Source organism: Narcine bancroftii, chromosome 3, assembly GCF_036971445.1.
Source record: "Narcine bancroftii isolate sNarBan1 chromosome 3, sNarBan1.hap1, whole genome shotgun sequence".
Taxonomy (NCBI): domain Eukaryota; kingdom Metazoa; phylum Chordata; class Chondrichthyes; order Torpediniformes; family Narcinidae; genus Narcine; species Narcine bancroftii.
This window is the reverse complement of record NC_091471.1, coordinates 29,093,660-29,113,552: the sequence shown is the minus strand read 5'-3', so window position 1 is coordinate 29,113,552 and position 19,893 is coordinate 29,093,660. Positions and strand designations below refer to the sequence as shown.

At 43.3% G+C, this 19,893-nt stretch overlaps 2 protein-coding genes across 4 annotated transcripts in view; both read left to right on the top strand.

The window, feature by feature from the left end:
- The window catches only part of LOC138756666 (transmembrane emp24 domain-containing protein 11-like), a 29,466-nt gene extending 23,373 nt beyond the window's left edge, over positions 1–6,093 (top strand). Inside the window, exons 6-7 of the mRNA XM_069923052.1 lie at positions 1,410–1,556; positions 5,450–6,093. Of these exons, the coding sequence (XP_069779153.1) occupies positions 1,410–1,556; positions 5,450–5,599 (297 nt within the window). The 3' untranslated portion in view covers positions 5,600–6,093. The remainder of the gene's footprint in view (positions 1–1,409; positions 1,557–5,449) is intronic.
- A 5,694-nt stretch (positions 6,094–11,787) lies between these two features.
- The window catches only part of rnf212 (ring finger protein 212), a 166,484-nt gene continuing 158,378 nt past the window's right edge, over positions 11,788–19,893 (top strand). For all 3 annotated transcript variants that reach the window (XM_069923680.1, XM_069923678.1, XM_069923679.1), the window contains exon 1: positions 11,788–11,889. The gene's annotated coding sequence lies outside the window, so the exon portion shown is untranslated. The remainder of the gene's footprint in view (positions 11,890–19,893) is intronic.

Below are 19,893 nucleotides of genomic sequence, written 5' to 3'. Positions count from 1 at the left end.
CATCTGTTGAGAATGTATTTTCACCAGGGTATTAAACCTAGTATCAAGTTCAGTCATAATCTTGGATAATCCTTGCATTGTATAAGATAATTTAGATTCAAGATTCACAAGAATATTTTCAATTGGAAGAGATTCTGGCTCAACAGATTCCTGCTTCTTCTGCATAACCAAAGGATCTTCTGTTCCTTCCTTCATTCTGGTTGCCTTCCTTGTAGTATGACTGCGTGTGGAAACCCCAGCCACAGCCTCTCCAGCAGTAACTGGAGGACGCTGGCCGGGGTTTTCCCCAGTCCATAATGTATTAAGTTCTCCCAGTACATCAAGTTGTATAGGTTCTTCTATCTCAAGAGGTGCAGTTTGCAGCGCCACCACTACAGTTGACAGATGCCTTTCCCCAGCCGGTGTTTCAGCTGGTAATACTTCAGCTGATGATACTACAAACGGTTCATTCATAACATTGCCATCAGATGCTACTGCGCATGTGCGAACCCGAGTAACTCTTTGTTCTAAAGGCTGTTTGGCGCCCTCTTTAGGGGGCTCTACTGATGTAACATAGAACTCTGCATCCGAACCCTGTACCTCTCTCCTGGGATCCATTTCACGCTGAGTCCCGGTGTTTTTTCTACAGGTAGGCTCCAAAACTTGAACTTTTGGAAAATGTAGTTTTTTGATGATCTGTTGTCGTTTTATTTTTACTCCTTTTCACCAATTGTACCATCAGAAGTTAAATTAACAGCACTGAAGTTATCTAAACTTTTAAAGAATTTTAACAGGCATTTCTAGACAAAACAATAAGATAGAGTCAGGAGAGGACTGGAAGGCACGTCTGATCCTTACGCCATCTTGCCACGCCTCCCCACCTCACAAAAACTCGACTTCAAATCATCCTCTCAGAATAAGAAACAAAATTAAACCAGAGATTAGAGAAGAGTGGCTTTATCGAAGGCCAGGGAACGTCAAACACACTTATATTCTCAGGAATATTATCAAACGATCAGTACAAGTACAACAAGATTTATACTTCTGTTTCGGTGACAACACAAAATTCTTGTAGCCTTGAAATAAGGGTCAGAATTTCATTCACCCTCCCTTTTACCTGCTGCACTTTTGTACTAGCTCTGTGTTTCACATGCAAGGATTCACAAATCCTTCTGTGCTGCAGATTTCAGCAATTTATGTCCACTAAAATATAATTTTTTTTCTTTTTAAATAATCTTTACTTCACTTGCTAAGATTTTGCCTGTTCATTTAACCTATTTTTAATTATAAACTGTTATAATTTTCCTCACAACTTGCCTTCCCACCTACATTTCACAATATTGGACCTTGATAATTTCATCCTGAGATGCAATTTTTCTCATTGTATATTATTGTAATTCCCATCAGTTTATGGCGTTTCCATTTTACAGCGCATCAATCTGGACATTCAGGTTGGTGAACATTCCACTGATGAGTTCCCAAATGAAGCTGAGAACAAGATGAATGATGTGGAAGAAAGAATTCAGCATTTGATAGAAGAGATGCAATATATCAGCAAACAGCAGGACTATCAAAGGGTATGTCACAATGCTTTTAAATGCAAAGGAGATGAAACAAATTTTAAGCTTATTTATCCTTCCTTGCCTGAAATATAAGTAATTCTAAAGTTTCAGATCTTCAATCATTATGGCGGTAGCTCCTCCAATGCAATGGACCATTTAGCTTGCCATAATAGAGATGTGGCTCAAGGTTTCCACAGATATTTGCTGCCTAAACGAGGGTGAAAGTTTGATTTAGGAGAAGATGGGGCTAAGGACTGTGGTAGTTCGTTGCACTCTGTTAAATAACGTCTTTTTGTATTTTTTTTTAATGGTAGACACTCTGATTGTGCATGGCAGTTATGCACTAAAATGCTTGGAATTTGCTGACTATGTTTTGATTTCTAACATCTTGTCCAATAAATTTAAATCTGGATTCAGGGTCCAAGCAGTGCAAATTGCAGGGGCCATCCTACCACTTCTTGTATGAAGTTTAAATACAAATTTCTATGCACAATGCAAATAAAATTGTTGCGTGGTTGAAAAACTGGAGCCAACATTAAATCACATTTTAACTAAAAGCTTTGCACTTATTAAAAATAATTTTATTTAACAAGGAGACTATTATACAACAATAAAGCACAGGAACAGCCCCTTTAGTTCAAATTAAATTAAAACTCTGCTCATATATGATATATATCCCTCTGTTCCTTGCATATGCATATGTCTATCCAAAACTCTCTAAAACGCTGATGTAACTGCTTCCCACTACACCTGGCAACCCTTTCCAGGTACTGCCATTGTGTTAAAGAAAAACTTCCCTCACATCTCCTTTAAACTTCCCCTGCCCCTCACTTTAAATACATGTATGTGACAGTTTTACTCTGTGTAGGGGGTTGGGGGAAAGGTTCTGACTATTTCCTCTATCTAAGCCTCTCAATTTTATCAACCTGATAGAATTTTCCCCTCAGCCTTCAGCATTCTAGAAAAAAACAATCACAATTTGTCAAAGCTGGCCCAAGTCTCATACCCTTGAATCCAGGCTGCAGCCTGGTAAATCTCTTCTGTACCCATTCCACAGCTTCTGCATCCTTCCTGTAATAAGGAGATCAGAATTACTCACAATACTCCATGTGCCGCCTAACCCAAGGTTTATTTCATTGCAAACTACTTGCATCTTCTTACAGTAAATGCCCTGATCAATGAAGGAAAGCATATCATGTGCCTTCTTTACCATCCCGTCAATTTGTGTGATCACTTTAAAGGAATTATAAACCTGGACACTCAGATCTCTCTGTACATCAATCCTGTATACATTCCTTTCATATTTGACCTCCCAAAATACATATTTATCTGGATTAAATTCCATCTGCCATTTCTCTGCTAATATCTATGTTTGATCCATAATCTTTTGTGTTCTTTGATGGCTCTCCACACTGTCCACATTTCTAATTTTAGTATCATGTGCAAATTTATTCACCTGCCCATGCATTTTTTTTTCATCCAAGTTATATACAGTAAAACCTCTGTTATCTTGAATTCAAGCAACGGGCAAAAAATATCATGGAAAATAAAGAGGTAAAAATTGTTGACGAGTAAGAGTTATTTTTATAGTCATGGGGAAAAATCGGGTAAATTGGTGGCCAGAAAATTAAAGGGATAGACTGCTAAAAAACAAATTAATAAGATTGAAATGGGAGATGGTAAGACCACTAGAGATATTTTAAAAATAAATGATACTTTCAGAGAATTTTACTCCAACCTTAATATCTCTGAATTAAATAAAGATTATACTTTAATGTGGGACTTCTTGGATCACCTTAATTTACCTTTGGTTTCTCAGAATAGACATAAAAGTCTGGAGGTTCCTATTCTCAGGAAATACTAGCAGCTATTTCTTCCTTACAGTCTGGTAAATCTCTAGGACCAGATGATTATCTTGTTGAATTTTATAAATCTTTCTCCAAGTGGTTTGCATCTTACTTAAGTTTGGTGCTTGATGAATCTTTTAAAGAGGTATCCCTTTTGGGGTAATAATTCACTCATAGGGAGATTTATTTTATAACCTGAGAACTGGTCCATGTGGGCAAATAGCGTTAATATGTTTGGTATAGAAACCTCTGGGTTTGAAATGAAAAGCAAAAGATCATCTGCATATCAAGGGACTTTATGTTCAACACCATTCCTAATTAACCCTGAAAAATCTCTACACTCCTGTAAAGCCACAAGAAGAGGTTCTAATACCAAATCAAAAAATAAAGGGGTTAAAGAGCAACTTTGCCAAATTCCCCAATTGAGCCTGAAAATGTTGACTGAGTTTGTATGAATTGTGACCATGAGAAACAAATATAGTAATTTAACCCATTTAATAAAATATGGGCCAAAACTGAACTTTTCTAAAAAGCAAAAAGATAGTCCCATTCCACCCGATCTAAAGTTTTCTCAGTGTCGACTAAAAAATACATTCAAAAGCTGAAGTAGAGGATAAATATAAAATAATCAATGTATATTGTAATAAGAATAGCAATTTTTAATAAAACCCATTTGATCCGAATCAATAAATAATGGTAAAATATTCTCTAATCGATGGGCTAAATTTTTAGATAATATCTTCATGTCTACATTAAGTAATGACATAGATCTCTTTGAAGCACATTCAACAGGATCTTTCCCTTTTCTCAAAATAAGAAATATACAAACCTCATTAAAAGATATTATGTATGATCTGTATGCATACTGTAAACCTGCAGACACTGTGGTTGAAGTAAAACACAATACTGGAGAAACTCAGCAGGTCAAACAGTGTACTTTATATAGCAAAAGTAAAAATACATAACCAACTTTTTGGGCTTGAGTCCTTCATCAAGGTATGAAGCCCAAAAAATTGGTTATATACTTTTATACATACTGTGACAGATTATGTTGTGTTTGTATTGTATATAGATATGATTTGGGGAGATAAATTTGGGCAGGTTTTTTAGTGTAGGTCACATACAAACACTTTAAAACAGATCTTATTTAAAATACTGGAGCTTTGCTCATGCTAGACAGATTGGCGCCAAGACCATTTGCAAAAGCTTTGGAGAGTGCCCAAGAGACTTCACTAATGAATTGTTGATTACAAAAAGGCAACAGATGAAAGAACTTGTCGGAGCCGCAGGATGTCTGGAGTCATGTGGTTTTGCAAGTAGAGAGCCTAATACAGGCTTTCTCTCTGAGAGAGAGGGGGAATTTGGTTCTGCAGTTTTACAGTCAGCAGCAGCAACTGGGACTGGAACAGGACAAGCTGGAAAGCTTGTGGAAAATCCTATTTGGAAGACGGGTTGTGAGTGCTTAGTTCAGCCTGGTCAAGGCCCTTGTGGTTTATGCAAGAGGAGAGGACTAGCTGCCTAATGTTTCACTTGAAATAAGTGAAACAAAAAGGAACTCTGTGATGACCTGAAAGAAAGAGGTTATCATCTGGAAGTCCTTGATGGGGAAAGTTTCTTCAGCAAGACACTGAAGTAGCTGGTTACAAGGAATCAGTTGTGGGTGTCCAGTGAACAAATCTCTGTGAAAACCATTTACCTTTCTAGCACCAAAGCCTGGTGAACTTCATAAATGTTAAATTCTGTGCACAGTATAAGAATTGCGTGCAACCAGTAATCTTGAAGGAAAGAGAAGTGAGATTGGACTGTGAATCAAAGAACTTTTCTAAACTTACACATATATCTTACATACACGTGTGCTTAGAATTAGAAGGGGGTTAAGTTAGGTTAGTTAAGTCAATAGTGATAAATTAAAGTGTGATTCTGTTTTCATGTTTAAAGATAATTATAAACAGCTTTTGTTTAAGTAACCATTTGTCTTGGTGAATATCTATTGCTGCTGGGTTTTGGGTCGTTTGGGCTTGTAACAATATTAATACTTTGCTTATCCTTTCTGATCCATAGTCACGTGAAGAAGAATTTCGACAAATCAGTGAAGGAACGAACAACAGCATTTTATGCTGGGCAGTCATTCAAACCATTATCCTTCTCACAATGGGAATCTGGCAAATGAAGCACATGAAACATTTTTTCATAGACAAGAAATTAGTATAAAAGGAACTTTGAATTATCCAAGGGTTTCCAATTTATCTTCCACCCCTGCAGAAAATGTCTATAAAAGCTCATTTATGAAACTTTACCAGAGTTTCCATTGAGCTATAATTTGTCATTCTGGTGAACAATGAAGAGATGCTACAGAAAATCAATTCATGTTTTGAATGTAATTATTTTTGGTTACTTCTTTGTGCATTACACAATAGTTCACTAATAATTAACTAAAGATGGATGTGTGCACATCGCATTAAGGATATGCACGGGCACCCTCCAAGAGCCAACAAATTTGAATCCCTCAAGCACAAAGGTCATTTTTCATTGCAGACCAAGCAAGGGTGAATGGGTTCCAGCTGGATGGAATTAAAGTGGGATGGAATACTTGGTGATCCAATAATCTGCACAGATTTGACTAAATTTAAAACCCCTGGATTATTGTATAATGTCTTAGTATTGTTGATTCTATAACTTTATGTGATGGAATATTTTGAAAATGCATTATAGGATTCTGGTAATGTGATCTCCAGAATGTGTAGTGAAAATGTAATAATATACCAATGGATTAATGAGACAATATTATATCATTGAATTTTGTCACACATTTTAAACTCCTTAGATTCCTTTCCTAATTTCTTCATTCAATATACTGTATACAGTGATTTTTTTTCACTGTTTGGATCACAGAAATACATAACGACCATAAATATATAAAAATATTAATTATACTCTTTTATTTCTTCATTCTATGTTCTTGTAACATAGCAAACACAAAAATGTTTTGAGATATAAAAACTGTTGGCATTCCCCCTGTGAAAGAACATTTAGGTGTCAGTCTCTTTCAACAATATACTGTATCTGATAAAGGTATTCTACATGTTAAAGCAGGACTAAAGATGGATGTGTGCACATCGCATTAAGGATATGCACGGGCACCCTCCAAAACTGTTGGCATTCCCCCTGTGAAAGAACATTTAGGTGTCAGTCTCTTTCAACAATATACTGTATCTGATAAAGATCTTCTACATGTTAAAGCAGGACAGCTCTTTACAGATATGAATTCTGTGATAGAAAGAATCAGAGCTATATCTTTTGGCCCAACACATTCCTGTCTGAGCTAGTTCCAATGATTCTTTCCCTTAAACCTTCCATTTCCACATAAACCACCTAATTGTCTTTTGAATGTCACAATTGTATCTGCCTCTATAGCTTCCTCTGGCAACTTTCTCCATATACACACTAACTTGTGCGTGGAAAATTTCCCCACATTGGGTGGCAAATATGGGTCAGCACAACATATAGGGCCAAAGGGCCTGTACTGTGTTGTAGTGTTCTAGGTTCATATTCCTTTAAAATCTTTCCCTTTTGCCCTGAAATTTATATCCTCTGGGCTTAAATTTCCTTGGGAAGAGACTGTGACTATTTATCTTTTCAATGTCCCTTATGTTTTTGTTAATTAATCTCTCTTCAGTCTCCTATGCTCCAGAGAAAAATGCTCCAAAGTTTATCAGGTCTCTCCTTATAACTCAAGCCTTCAATTCCCAGTAACATGCTCATGATTCTTTTTTTCATTCTTTCCAGTCTAATCCTACAATGGGATGCTAGAAGTACACACAATTCTCTAATTTCTAAATCACACATCCACCAAAGCAAGAGAAAAATGGAAAAATAAATTAAGTGTTGGTGGACTATGGCATTAATTATAGTATTTTTAAAAGTGAGAGATATAATTGCAGAAGGGCAAGTTCCAAAATTTAATTCAAGACATTAAATGCTCATGACTGTTCCACATTCAAACTGTATTGATGTTTAACAGCTACTGCAGTACTTAAGACAATTACTTGTTCAACAACTGCTGCAAGAATACAGCAATTTTGTCAATTATTTAGCCACCACAAGTCCACAATGTGGTGATGCACCACTGTACACTGTTACTTGGTTAATGGCACTGTGTATATGTTTGGTTCATATGTATGGCTGGCCCACCTTCCACTCCCTGAAATCCTCTAATAAAAGCAGTTAAGCCAAGTCCCTCCCTCCGCATGAGTCCTGGGATCGGGCCAGAACAGGAGCATAGTCCAAGTCTTATGGTATTAAAAGCGTGTCATCCTGGACTCCAGTCTTTGGTAATATTGATAGTGAAATCAATTTTAATACCATAAAAACTTTGCAATGGACAAGCTGCTAAAGCTGGTCAAACTAGTAAATCCGCAAACACGTGATGCCCCAGTCCAATTCGAGCTCTGGCTTATCTGTTTCCATGACTTCTTGCACGCCAGCACACAAGTCGTGAATACCAATGACGACAAACTACACTTGCTGCAATCGAGGGTCGGTCATCGGGCCTACCCCTTCATGAGAGGCTGAACAAGGTTTGATGAGGCCATGAGCAAACTCCAAAGCAGGTACAGCCCCAAGACTAACATGGTCTACTCCAGACACATCCTTGCTATGTACAAGCAATGGCACAGCGAGCCCCTTGAAGAGTATCTTTGGGCCCTGCACGAACTTGGGAAGGCCTGCGCTGTAAAGACGTAACTGCTGAAGTCTATACAACCGAGCTCATCCAGAATACTTGCATAGCGGCTATCCACTCAGACTATATCTGACAGCGGCTACTGGAGCTCGATGAATCAACCTTGGAAAAGGTCGTTGAGGTCGCCAAAACACTGAATGTAGCCCTCTGTAAGTCAGACTCCTTTGCATCCAACAGTGCAGCCACCTCGTGGGGATTGTGGGTGCTGCAATCTTTGGATGCAGGCTCCCACTGCACTGCCGCAGTGGCATCCTGACTTCACTATTGCCGCTGCCACTGCTGAGTCCCCGAAATTACCGTGGCCAAACGAAACACCCCCAGAAGCACTGCCCAGCCTAAGAGGCGAAGTGCTCAGGGTGCAGGAAGAAAGGGGACTATGTTAAAGTATGCAGGGCCAGACTTTCACTCCTGAGCAGTGCCGCGTGGGGGCAGCCATCTTGGCCAATGTCACTTCCACAACAAATATCAGGGCAAGATCAAAAATGATAAAATCCTAAGGTGGAGAATAGAACTCTCCATCTATAATTATGACATCCTATACTGGCCTGGGAAGCTCAATGAGCTCCCGGATGCCCTGTCCCAGGGACATGCACCAGTTTATAGTCCAACCAGCTCCAATCCCTCCGCGATGGCCTCTGCCACCCCAGGGTCACTAGGCTTTTTAATTCTGTCAACTGCCAGGTTTGCGCCGAATGCAAACCACATTTCCACAGATCCAACAAGTCTCATCTGACCAAGGTTACTCAATCTTTCAAGTGCCTGAGTGTGGATTTCAAGGGGCCCCTGACCTCATCCAATCAGAACCTTTTCTTCCTCAACACTGTTGATGAGTTCTCGTTTCCCCTTCGCCATCCTCTGCCCAGATATGATGATGGTCCCTGTTAAAAAGGCACTATGGGGCATCTTCACCCTTTCGGGTAGCAATCGGGGGCCTTCTTTTATGACCAATGGGCTGTGACACTACCTGTTGGCATGGGGCATAATCAACATCAGAATTATGAGCTATAACCCCCAGAGGAATGGCCAGGTGGAGCAAGAGAATGTTACTGTATGGAAGGCAGTCCTTCTAGCATTAAAGTCCAAGGGTATACCCATCTCCCAGTGGCAGGAAGTCCTACCTGATGCCTTCCATGCAATAAGAAACCTCCTGTGTACTACTACCAATGCCATGCCTCACGAAAGACTGTTTTCCTTACCCAGAAATTAGCGTCAGGGATAATGCTACCATCCTGGCTGATGTCCCGGGCCCAGTCCTACTTAGGAGGCAATGTATGGGGCCACAAGCCCAATGCATGGGTAGAGAAGGTCCACCTCCTCCATGCCATTTCCCTGTACACCTATGTAGCCTACTTGGATGGACGCGAGGACACAGTATCTATCTGGGACCTGCCCTGCGCAGGAGACCGTGATACCACCCCTACACCCACTGCCCCTCTGGACCTGGGCACACTACCTCAACCCAGGCACCAGCTGCTACAACCAGCATGGCCAATCCGCACCACCCACCCAACCCGCCTTCGTCCCCGGGTATACCAACTGCCAATATAACCATATAACCATTTACGGAGCGGAAACAGGCCATGTTGGCCTTTCAAGTCCGCACCGGTTTACTGATTTTGTGCGCCCTCTTCAGGCATTGGTGATTTTAAGTGTAGTGTATCTTTGAGAATTTTAACATCTATCCATAGGTACTCTGTACTTTGGATACTCCCACCCGACCAGGAACTGACAGATGCGCCAATGCTGGCACCACGATGGTCCACAAAGAACAGAAGACCACCGCACCAGCTCAACTTGTGATAGACACTGAACTTTTTTTTACCCTCCCCCGGGACCTTTTGGAGGGGGGGGGGGTGAATGTGGTGATATACCACTGTATAATGTTTCTTGGTTACTGGTACACTGTCTAAATTTGGTTCATATGTATGGTTGGTCTGTCTTCCCTCGGTGACTCAATCCCCTGGAATCTCCTAATAAAGGCAGTAAGCCAAGTCCCTACCTCAGTCCGAGTCCTGGCCAGAAGAGGAGCATGGTCCAAGACTTATGGTATTAAAAGCCTGTCATCCTGCAACTCCAGTCTTTTGGTATTATTGATAGTGTATTACAATAAAACCATATAACCACTTACAGCACAGAACAGGCCAATTCAGCCCTACTAGTCCATGCCGTAGCAAATCCCCACCCTCCTAGTCCCACTGACCAGCACCCGGTCCATACCCCTCTAGTCCCCTCCTATCCATGTAACGATCCAGTCTTTCCTTAAATGTAACCAATGATCCCGCCTCGACCACATCTGCCGGAAGCTCATTCCACATCCCCGCCACCCTCTGCGTAAAGAAATTTCCCCTCATGTTCCCCTTATAATTTTCCCCCTTCAATCTTAAACCATGTCCTCTAGTTTGAATCTCCCCCTTTCTTAATTGAAAAAGCCTATCCACATTTACTCTGTCTGTCCCTTTTAAAATCTTAAACACCTCTATCAAGTCCCCTCTCAATCTTCAATCTTCTATGTTGAAAATATTCAGCAGGAGAGGCAGCATCTGTGGGAAAAATCAAATGAAACTTCATAAAACATTTGCTTATGCACTCACCCCTAAAAGCTCCCATTCACTCATTGATCAGGGAACTGGTTTACAGTTTTTCTGTAAACAAGATTGGCTCGTGGGATTGTGGTATTAGGATCAGGATTTGTCCAGACGGAGACAGTCCAAAAAAGGCCTGGGCCATTAACAGCTTTGGTTAGGAGGGTGACTTGGATTTCAAGAGCTTGGGTTCACTGAGAACAGACAGGACCCCTTGCAGTTACAAAGGTCACAGGAGTCCAGTGGCATTGGAGAAGGTAGTGGGATTAGTGGGATTCAGGGACTCTCTTTGCTCCTCTTCTTGGTGGGGGGGTTTCAATGGCAAACAAAACATGACAATAAAGGAGCATTGATCCCCTCGATGACCCCAATTTCACCCCCGCAACCTCTGCAGTTCAGTTCTGATGAAGGGCCAACAGCTACTGCTTTAGAGATGAGCTTTCCTTTGTATCCTGATCAATACCCATTCTTCACCAATTTGCATGACTGCTCACTTAATTCATTGGGGTTTGATGTATATGAATTGCCTTTAATTTTATGATTCTCCTCACTGCTGTATAATGGTACAGACAGACGGCACCATATTACTGCCCTTCCAGCCAGACGATGACCATGCGCATGCGCGGTCTGCTCTTCAGCACTTGCCATTTAAGGCGGTTCATAATGTTTTTTTTAAATTAAGAGGTGCCATTACACATGCGAATGAAGAGAATGACCGACGGCCCGATGGCGCTTCCTCTCTCATTAATCCTACTTGACCCACCGAATTCCTCAAGCGGATTGAGTCCGCCGGGTAAAAGCCCAGGAGCTTGACCCCCCCCCCCCCCCGAAGAACTGCGCATGCACACAACGGCGGGCGGCCCTGAACGTGAGCTTACTGCGCATGCTCACAGCGGCGGGCGGGCCTGAACGTGAGGTTACTGCGCATGCACACAACGGCGGGCGGCCCTGAACGTGAGCTTACTGCGCATGCTCACAGCGGCGGGCGGGCCTGAACGTGAGGTTACTGCGCATGCTCACAGCGGCGGGCGGGCCCGAACGTGAGGTACTGCGCATGTGCAATTAGGAGCATGTGCTGCTTTCGGTGAAATGAGAAGGCGTGGTCTCCCGGGAAACAGGATGAAATAGGCTCGCTCCATCGGCGGGTCGACTGCGGTGCAAGGAAACTCGGAAAAGGGGTGAGTGAGGGCCTCCGCCAGCCAAATGGACTGCAAGGTGTCGGGGTGTACAATGAGGATGATTACAGGGGCAAATGGGGTTTGCTTGATTGGCCATGAAGGCCTCAAAACAAAGTACAACTGATTCTGGAAGCTGGGATATAACAGAAAATGTTACAGGTCGGTGTTGCTTAGGAACTTCAGAATTGATTCATCTCATTACGTGTCTCTCGAAGGCTATGTTGCCTTTGTTATGAACATCTTGGGTCTGGTGAAGAACCTGAAGTGGGAGGGGAAATATCCAATTGTTTCTGTCTATGTGGGAGCCAGGGCTGTACTTGGAAGGTTCTAAATAAGGAATTCAAACTGGGAAGCAAAATTTCATCAGAAAGGAAAAGGTTACTTCCTGGGGCCATGTCCAAATCAGTGAAAGGGTGAGAGGATTTAAAAAAAAAAAATTACGGGATGCTAACACCACGTTGCACGATCACTGACCACCTGCAGACACGAAGCAAGTCGTCAAAAGCTTTATTAACCAGAAAACCTTTGCATTTCCTCTACATGCTGCTGGCTCACTTCGGAGGCAGGTTTGGAGGGAGGAGACTAGGGCTCTCAGCCTTTATTAGGGATCTCACGGGGAAGGTGCACAGCCTGCACAGTTCAGTAAGGTTATGCTTGTAATACCGTGTTCCATCACATTCACCCTTTATTTTAGATGATGTCCAGCAGGGTGAAACATAGAAACATAGAAAATAGGTGTAGGAGTAGGCCATTTGGCCCTTCAAGCCTACACCGCCATTCATTTTAATCATGGCTGATCATCCACTCAGTACCCTGTTCCAGCTCTCTCTCCATACCCCCTGATCCCCCTAGTCACAAATACTAAATCTTTTTTCTTTGGCTTGGCTTCGCGGATGAAGATTTATGGAGGGATAAATGTCCACGTCAGCTGCAGGCTTGTTTGTGGCTGACAAGTCCTATGCGGGACAGGCAGACACAGTTGCAGCGGTTGCAGGGGAAAATTGGTTGGTTGGGGTTGGGTGTTGGGATTTTCCTCCTTTGTCTTTTGTCAGTGAGGTGGGCTCTGCGGTCTTCTTCAAAGGAGGTTGCTGCCCGCCAAACTGTGAGGCGCCAAGATGCACGGTTTGAGGCGATATCAGCCCACTGGCAGTGGTCAATGTGGCAGGCACCAAGAGATTTCTTTAGGCAGTCCTTGTACCTCTTCTTTGGTGCACCTCTGTTACGGTGGCCAGTGGAGAGCTCGCCTTATAGCACGATCTTGGGAAGGTGATGGTCCTCCATTCTGGAGACGTGACCTACCCAGCACAGTTAGATCTTCAGCAGTGTGGATTCGATGCTGTCGGCCTCTGCCATCTTGAGTACTTCGATGTTAGGGGTGAAGTCGCGCCAATGAATGTTGAGGTTGGAGCGGACACAACGCGTTCTAGGAGCCGTAGATGATGCCGGTAGAGGATCCATGATTCGGGGCCGAACAGGAGCGTGGGTATGACAACGGCTCTGTACACGCTGATCTTTGTGTGTTTCTTCAGTTGGTTGTTTTTCCAGACTCTTTTGTGTAGTCTTCCAAAGGCGCTATTTGCCTTGGTGAGTCTATTGTCTATCTCGTTGTCGATCCTTGCATCCGATGAAATGGTGCAGCTGAGATAGGTAAACTGGTTATATGGAACTGGCCTCAATCACTTCCTGTCCATTGGCTCTGGTCATGTAGTTCCTAACCATTCATAGATTCAGCCAATCTGGTGATTTTATCCAGTGCTGTGTTTGTCACAGCACCAGCTGTGCTGTTAGTTCTCATGGAGCTGTGGCTTGTTCAGCAGGCTGAGTATTGGAAGGCTGAACTGTGTCTGTGTAATGGTTTTGAGAGTTCGGGGGGTGACTTGGGCCCCCCCCCCCCACTGTGCTGTTTATTATTAAACATGGCTCTCTGGTCTGGTGGCCAAATAGTGCCTCAAGTAGCGCACGGCCTCCAAAATAGCCTGTGTCATCTTCTCAATGGCGGAGTGCCTGAGTTTGGGGCCCTGAAGGGTTTGGGAGAAAAATGCCACTGGCCTTTCTGCGTGGCAGCCAGGGCAAAGTCAGAGGCATCATTCTCCACTTGGAACAGACAGATTCGTCAATTGTGTGCGTCACCACCTTGGCCATCTCACCCTTAATGGCCTAGAAAGCCTTACAGACCTCTGCCGATTGGAGAAATGGGGTGATTTTCACTAAGGGTTGGGTCTTGTCTAGGGATCTACTGTGTATAGTTTGAGAAGAACCCCAGGCACCTTTTCAAAGCCTTGGAATTCTGGGGCAGAGGAAGTTCTAGAAAGGGGCACATGTGCTCAGGGTTGGGGGCAATGACACTACTTTCCACCCCATACCCCAAGATTTCCAACCGTGCATTGCTGATCATGCACTTTTTCTGATTGGACGTGAGTTTGAGAGATTTAGCAGTGGCCAGGAAACTGCAGGTTTTTGTCGTGTTCCTCCTGGTTCTGGCAGCAGATGGTTACGTTATCCATATATAGATAGGTAGCTTTTAGTTTGTTGTCAACCACAATGTGATCCATCTCTCTTTGGAACACTGAACCCCCCACTTGTGAGGCTGAATGTGACCTGCAGGAAATGATAGAGGTGGCTCTTTGCCTCAAATGCCATGTAAGGCCGGTCCTCTGCGTGAATTGGAATCTGGTGGTACGCTGACTTGAGGTCTATGGTGGTGAAGATCCTGAACCGGGCATCTCATTCACCATGTCAGCTATGTTTCTAATAAGGCAAACCTGTTGATGGTCTGGCTATAATTGATTGACTTATCCAGTGCTTCTCCCTACTCTTCAGCACTACCACTTGTGCCCTCCAGGGGCTGTTACTGTGTTTTATTGTGCCCTCTCACAGCAGTTCCCCACTTCCGTTTTTAGAAATTCCCTGTCTCCCAAGCTGTATCGCCTGCTTTTAGTGGCGACTGGTTTGCAGTCTGTGGTGAGGTTCTGGAACGAGGGTGGAGGTGGGGGGGGGGGGAGGGGTGGTGGAGGAGGGATCCAGAGGTTAGCCAAACCGCAGGTTGGGTACACTGTATGGCATTCCGGTGTGTGATTGGGCACGTTTTAGAGGATAGGCGGGCCCTCCAGGAACTGTGAGGGAGGGGTCCATCAAACTGCATCAGCACACCCTCAAGCTGGCACTGGAATTCCAGCCCCAGTCTGATGGGTGCACAGAGGTGGAGCATCACCAGCAGTTTGAAGTTTTTGTATTTTGTGCCCCTCACGGTTAGGGTCAAAGTGCCTCACACGCAGCTTTAGGGAATTAGAGGCTAGCGTAACCTTGCACTTCACTGGGGGACTGTGTCTGGGTGTATGAAACTCTCTGTGCTCTCTGTGTCAACCTGACAGCTGCATGGTCTGCTGCGTAGAGATCCGTGCTCTTTTGGACTGTCTCCAAACAATTGGGCCATCTGCATGAGTTCCTGAAGGATCCAGTCGCCTTTCTCCAGGAGTTGCTCCTGGATATGGTTGGAGCAGAAACCCATGAGCTCCTTTTGTTAGGTCGCTGCGGTCATATCCTGGCACCCACAGGCTCATCCCAGCTCCCACATGGCCCTTACAAAATCATCAACCAACTCATCAGGTTAACAGACATACATGGCATTCATCGGGGCTCCGTATTGCTGTTGCAGTAGGGCCATTGCCTCATTGTAGTCTTCACTGACACGGATTATCTGGTATCCTTGGTGGTCCACCACTGCAAAGAGCAGATTGTACCTATCACTGTCTGCTGTGATCTTGTGGCACCTCATGTAGGCCTTCAAGCAATATAGCCACATATTGAACTTGTCAGAGGCCTCTGGTTCCTTGGGATTGGTTTCCAGCTTCTCCAGTCTAATGGCCTTGTCTATGGCAAATACGTTTCTGGTTAATAAATTGTAGCATGATCAATGACCACCTGCAGATATGAAGCAAGTAGTCGAAGGCTTTATTAACCAGAAAACCTCCATATGCCTCTACATGCTGCTGGCTCATGCCTAAGGCTGTTATGGAGGGAGGACATTAGGGCTATCAGCCTTTATTAGGGATCTTGCAGGGAGAAGCTACAGGAACGGAAGGCAGGCCAGCCTGCACAGTCCAGTGAGATCATGCCTACAATATAGTGTTCCACCACACAGCAGGAGCACTGGGGATAGATTGCATAGTCAATCTGGACTGGCATCTGTGGTCTCTCTAGTTTGTATCACTAAAATTGGGTCATGGTCAATATTATTAATTGAATAACTGGAATTCTAGATAAAACTACTGGCTTGTGAGCTTAATATCAGTAGTGGGTAAGTTATTGGAAAGGATTCTGAGAGACAGGATCTATGTGCCTTTGAAAAGGTGAGGGCTGATTAGAGTGGTGTGTTGGAAATGAAGCCTCACAAATTTGGTTGAGCTTTTGAAGAGATGACCAAGAAGATTGATAAGAGTTGGGTGGTAGATGTGGTCTAAATCAGCCATTCTCAACAGAGGTGCAGCACATTTAAAGAGGGCCATGGACTGAAATTATAATTTTTTTTTACATGTAGTTGGTAGGAGAGAAGTATAAAAGAAACCTCTGGTAACTAAACTTTACTGCTTCACAGGGAAGTGGGCCCATAAATTTTGGGTAGAGTCCCAAGGGGGGCATAGCCCCCCAAAGGAGTTGAAAATGACTGGTCCAAATGACCTTTAAAAATATTTTCAATAAGATCCTATATGGTCTGGAAAGATGGATTGCATGCAAATCAAGGTGGGTTGGATGATTGTTTTAATGGAAGGAGTCAGAAGGTGGCAGTAAAAGGTTGATGTATCTGCAGGCTTTTCTGTTTAACTCCTGTGAAAAGTTGTTACTCAGATTGGGGGGCCTATGAGGAGAGGTGTGCTGTAGGGATTGGTGTTGAATTCACTTTTGTTCATCTATATGTAATGGCTTGAATGACAATGTAGTTAGCAAGGTGTAAATTTGCAGATGATGTCAAAATCAGTGATCTAATGGATAGTGAAGAAGGTTACAAAACCTCAAAATAAATTGGGGAAAGTGGGCCAAGGAATGGAAGTTAACTCTGTCATGTGCAAGGTCTTAAATCAGGGCAAGAATTACACAGTAAATCATTGGGCTCCAGAGAGAGCTGGAGATCAGAATGACCTAAGGATATAGGTTCATGAAACAGATAGACAAGGTGGCATTTGGCACTGCGCTCATTGGTCAGGGCATTGAGTACAGGAGCAGGGACATCAGGTGACAGCTACACCAGACATTGGTGAGTTTGCATGGAGCATTGTTCGTAGTTCTGGTCACCGTGCTTGAGAGGCCCAATTAAGCTGGAAAGGTTTGGACAAATAATACTGAGACTAGCAGGCTTAATTTAGCCTTAAGAGGCTGAATAGATGGGGGCTTTTCTCTCTGGGAGGAAGGAGGCTAAGATATTACCATATGGCAGTTTATAAAATCAAGAAGATCTTAGATAAGCAAAGATGGGAAACGTTTAACATAAAGTTAATCAAATACAGGCAAATGTAACTCGTTTGGATTAACAAATTGGTCAGCTTGGGTAGGTTGGCCAAATTTAACATGTATAAAGTTCACCAGACTTTGGTGCTCGAAAAGTAAATGTTTACCGCTCAGGATAGTCCTTGTAGGGTTTGCAGAGAGATAAGTTGTTCCAGGATTTCCACAACTGAGGTACCACCATTAGTCACCTCAATGTCTCGTTGATGAAACTTTCCCCATCAGGGTAACCTCTTTCTTTCAGGCCACCACAGAGTTCCTTTCTGTTCCCCTTATTCCAAGAGAAACATCAGACAGATAGCACTTCCAGCCATCCGCCACTCTGGAACTTTTCTTCAGTTTCAACCAGCTCTTCCTGGCTTGCCCTGTTCAGCTGCTTTTGGGGGTCACACACACTGGCTGAGGGAGTTTGTTGAACTCGTCTTATCTCTCTCTCCAACTGAGACTTCCAGAAAGTCCATGTGACTCTCACTTGCAAAATTCTCTGACTTAAAACTGTATGGTTGGGTGTTATTTGGTAAGAGGAAATATGAAAATATTGACTGCTCTCAGTGTTTACCATCACTTTGCCTCTCGATATGTTGTTTGACAGCTGAGTTCTTCCAGCAGTGGGCTTTTGCTCCCTATTGTGTTTTTAATCTTCAAATTAATGCATATGCCATGGCTTCAGTAAAATGTCTATGCACAGCCACAAACCAAATCTTACTCCTTTTTGTACTCTAACCCTTTGTTCTGGCACTGCCACTCTCAGCTATTCCCAGCTTCCCAAAGTCAGCCACTGGCTGTTTCAGTGAACCATTGTTCTTTCACAAGTGAATATTGTCCATGGCCTGCTCAGTTTTGGTTTCTGTGTGCCCTATCAATTGTGAACTTCATCTCAGCCTTAATCCAAAGATAGACCCAAGAATTAAATTCCAGAGTGAGATGAGAATGACTGTCTTTGACATCAGGCAGTCATTAGGCCCTTTCAGGTGGACCCTCTGCCTTGAGGCTGGTGACAGGAGCAGATTGAAAACTGTGAATGAGTCTTTCAGGTGGTAGCCCCAAAAGGCTGCTGTAGCATTAACTGGCCCACTTGAAAGGCCCTATTCATATTGTAATAGTTAAATATTTGGGACAATTTGGTAAAATTAGAGTAGGTTACATACACACATTTTAAATCAGATCTTATTTGAAATACTGAAGAATTCATATTCAGTAACATTGCAGGATCTTTGGAGACTTTTATGCACATTTCACAAGTAGGTGCTAATTTAAATGATGTCATGAAATGAATAGACCATTGTTTGGAATTGGAGACAGGCTGGATGGTTGAATAACTACAAGGCTTCTGACCTTTCTGCAAAGTGCTCACCGAAGGGTCACTCCCGGGTTTTGTTTACCTAAGACAACAGCTTGACCAAGGGGGAGAACTCCTGTTGTTTGCTGAAGAAGGTGCCAGGGATTTTGCAAGTGAGAGAATCACATGGACTTTCTGGAAGTCTCAATTGGAGAGAGAAAAGACAAGTTCAACAAGCTCTTTCAGCTAGTGTGTGTGACCCCAAAAGCAGCTGAACAGTGCAAGCCAGGAAGAGCTGGTTTAAACCGAAGAAAAGCTCCAGAGTGGCAGATGGCTGGAAGTGCTATCTGTCTGATGTTTCTCTTGGAATAAGGGGAACAGAAAGGAATTATATGGTGGCCTGAAAGAAAGAGGTTACCATCTGGAGAACCCTTATGGGGCAAGTTTCATCAGTGAGACATTGAGGTGACTAATGGTGGTACCTCAGGTGTGGAAATCCTGGAACAACAAATCTCTCTATGCAAACCCTACAAGAACCTTCCTGAGTGGTAAACATTTACCTTTCGAGCACCAAAGCCTGGTGAACTTTATACACGTTAAATTTTGTGCACAGTATAAGAATTGCCTGTAACCAGAGAACTTGGAAGAAAGAGAAGTGAGAATGAACTGTGAACCAAAGAACTTTTCTTACATTTACACACACACTATACATGTTCACTTAGAATTAGAAGGGGGATAATTTGGGTTAGTTAAGAGATAAGTTAAAGTTTGATTCTATTTTCATGTTTAAGTAAATACTTGTCTTGGTGAATGTCTATTGCTGCTGGAATTTGTGGTTCTTTGGGCTCAACAATATCCAGAGGCCCCTCTTAGCGCCTCAGGATCTGATGGAGGCAGGAGAACTGGTTTCGCAGCACCACCCATCATAAATACGTGGCATGGCAATAGCTATCTTCCCTACCCATAATCCCCCATGCAGGTGGAACTGCTTTGTGTTTCCCATAGCAGTTCCAGCTGCAAGGGGGATTATGGGTAGGGAATACCACCATTGCTATGGTGCGTTTTGAGCCGCAGAGAGCGGCCAATCAGGCTGTAACAGCACGCAACGGCTACCCCTACTCCGATGTCGGCTGCTCCTGGCCTGACGGCCCCTACTGACCTCCCCTCCTCAGTGGGGCTGTCAGGTAGCAGGGTGTTGGGTTGTGGGCTGATGGAGTCATCATCCC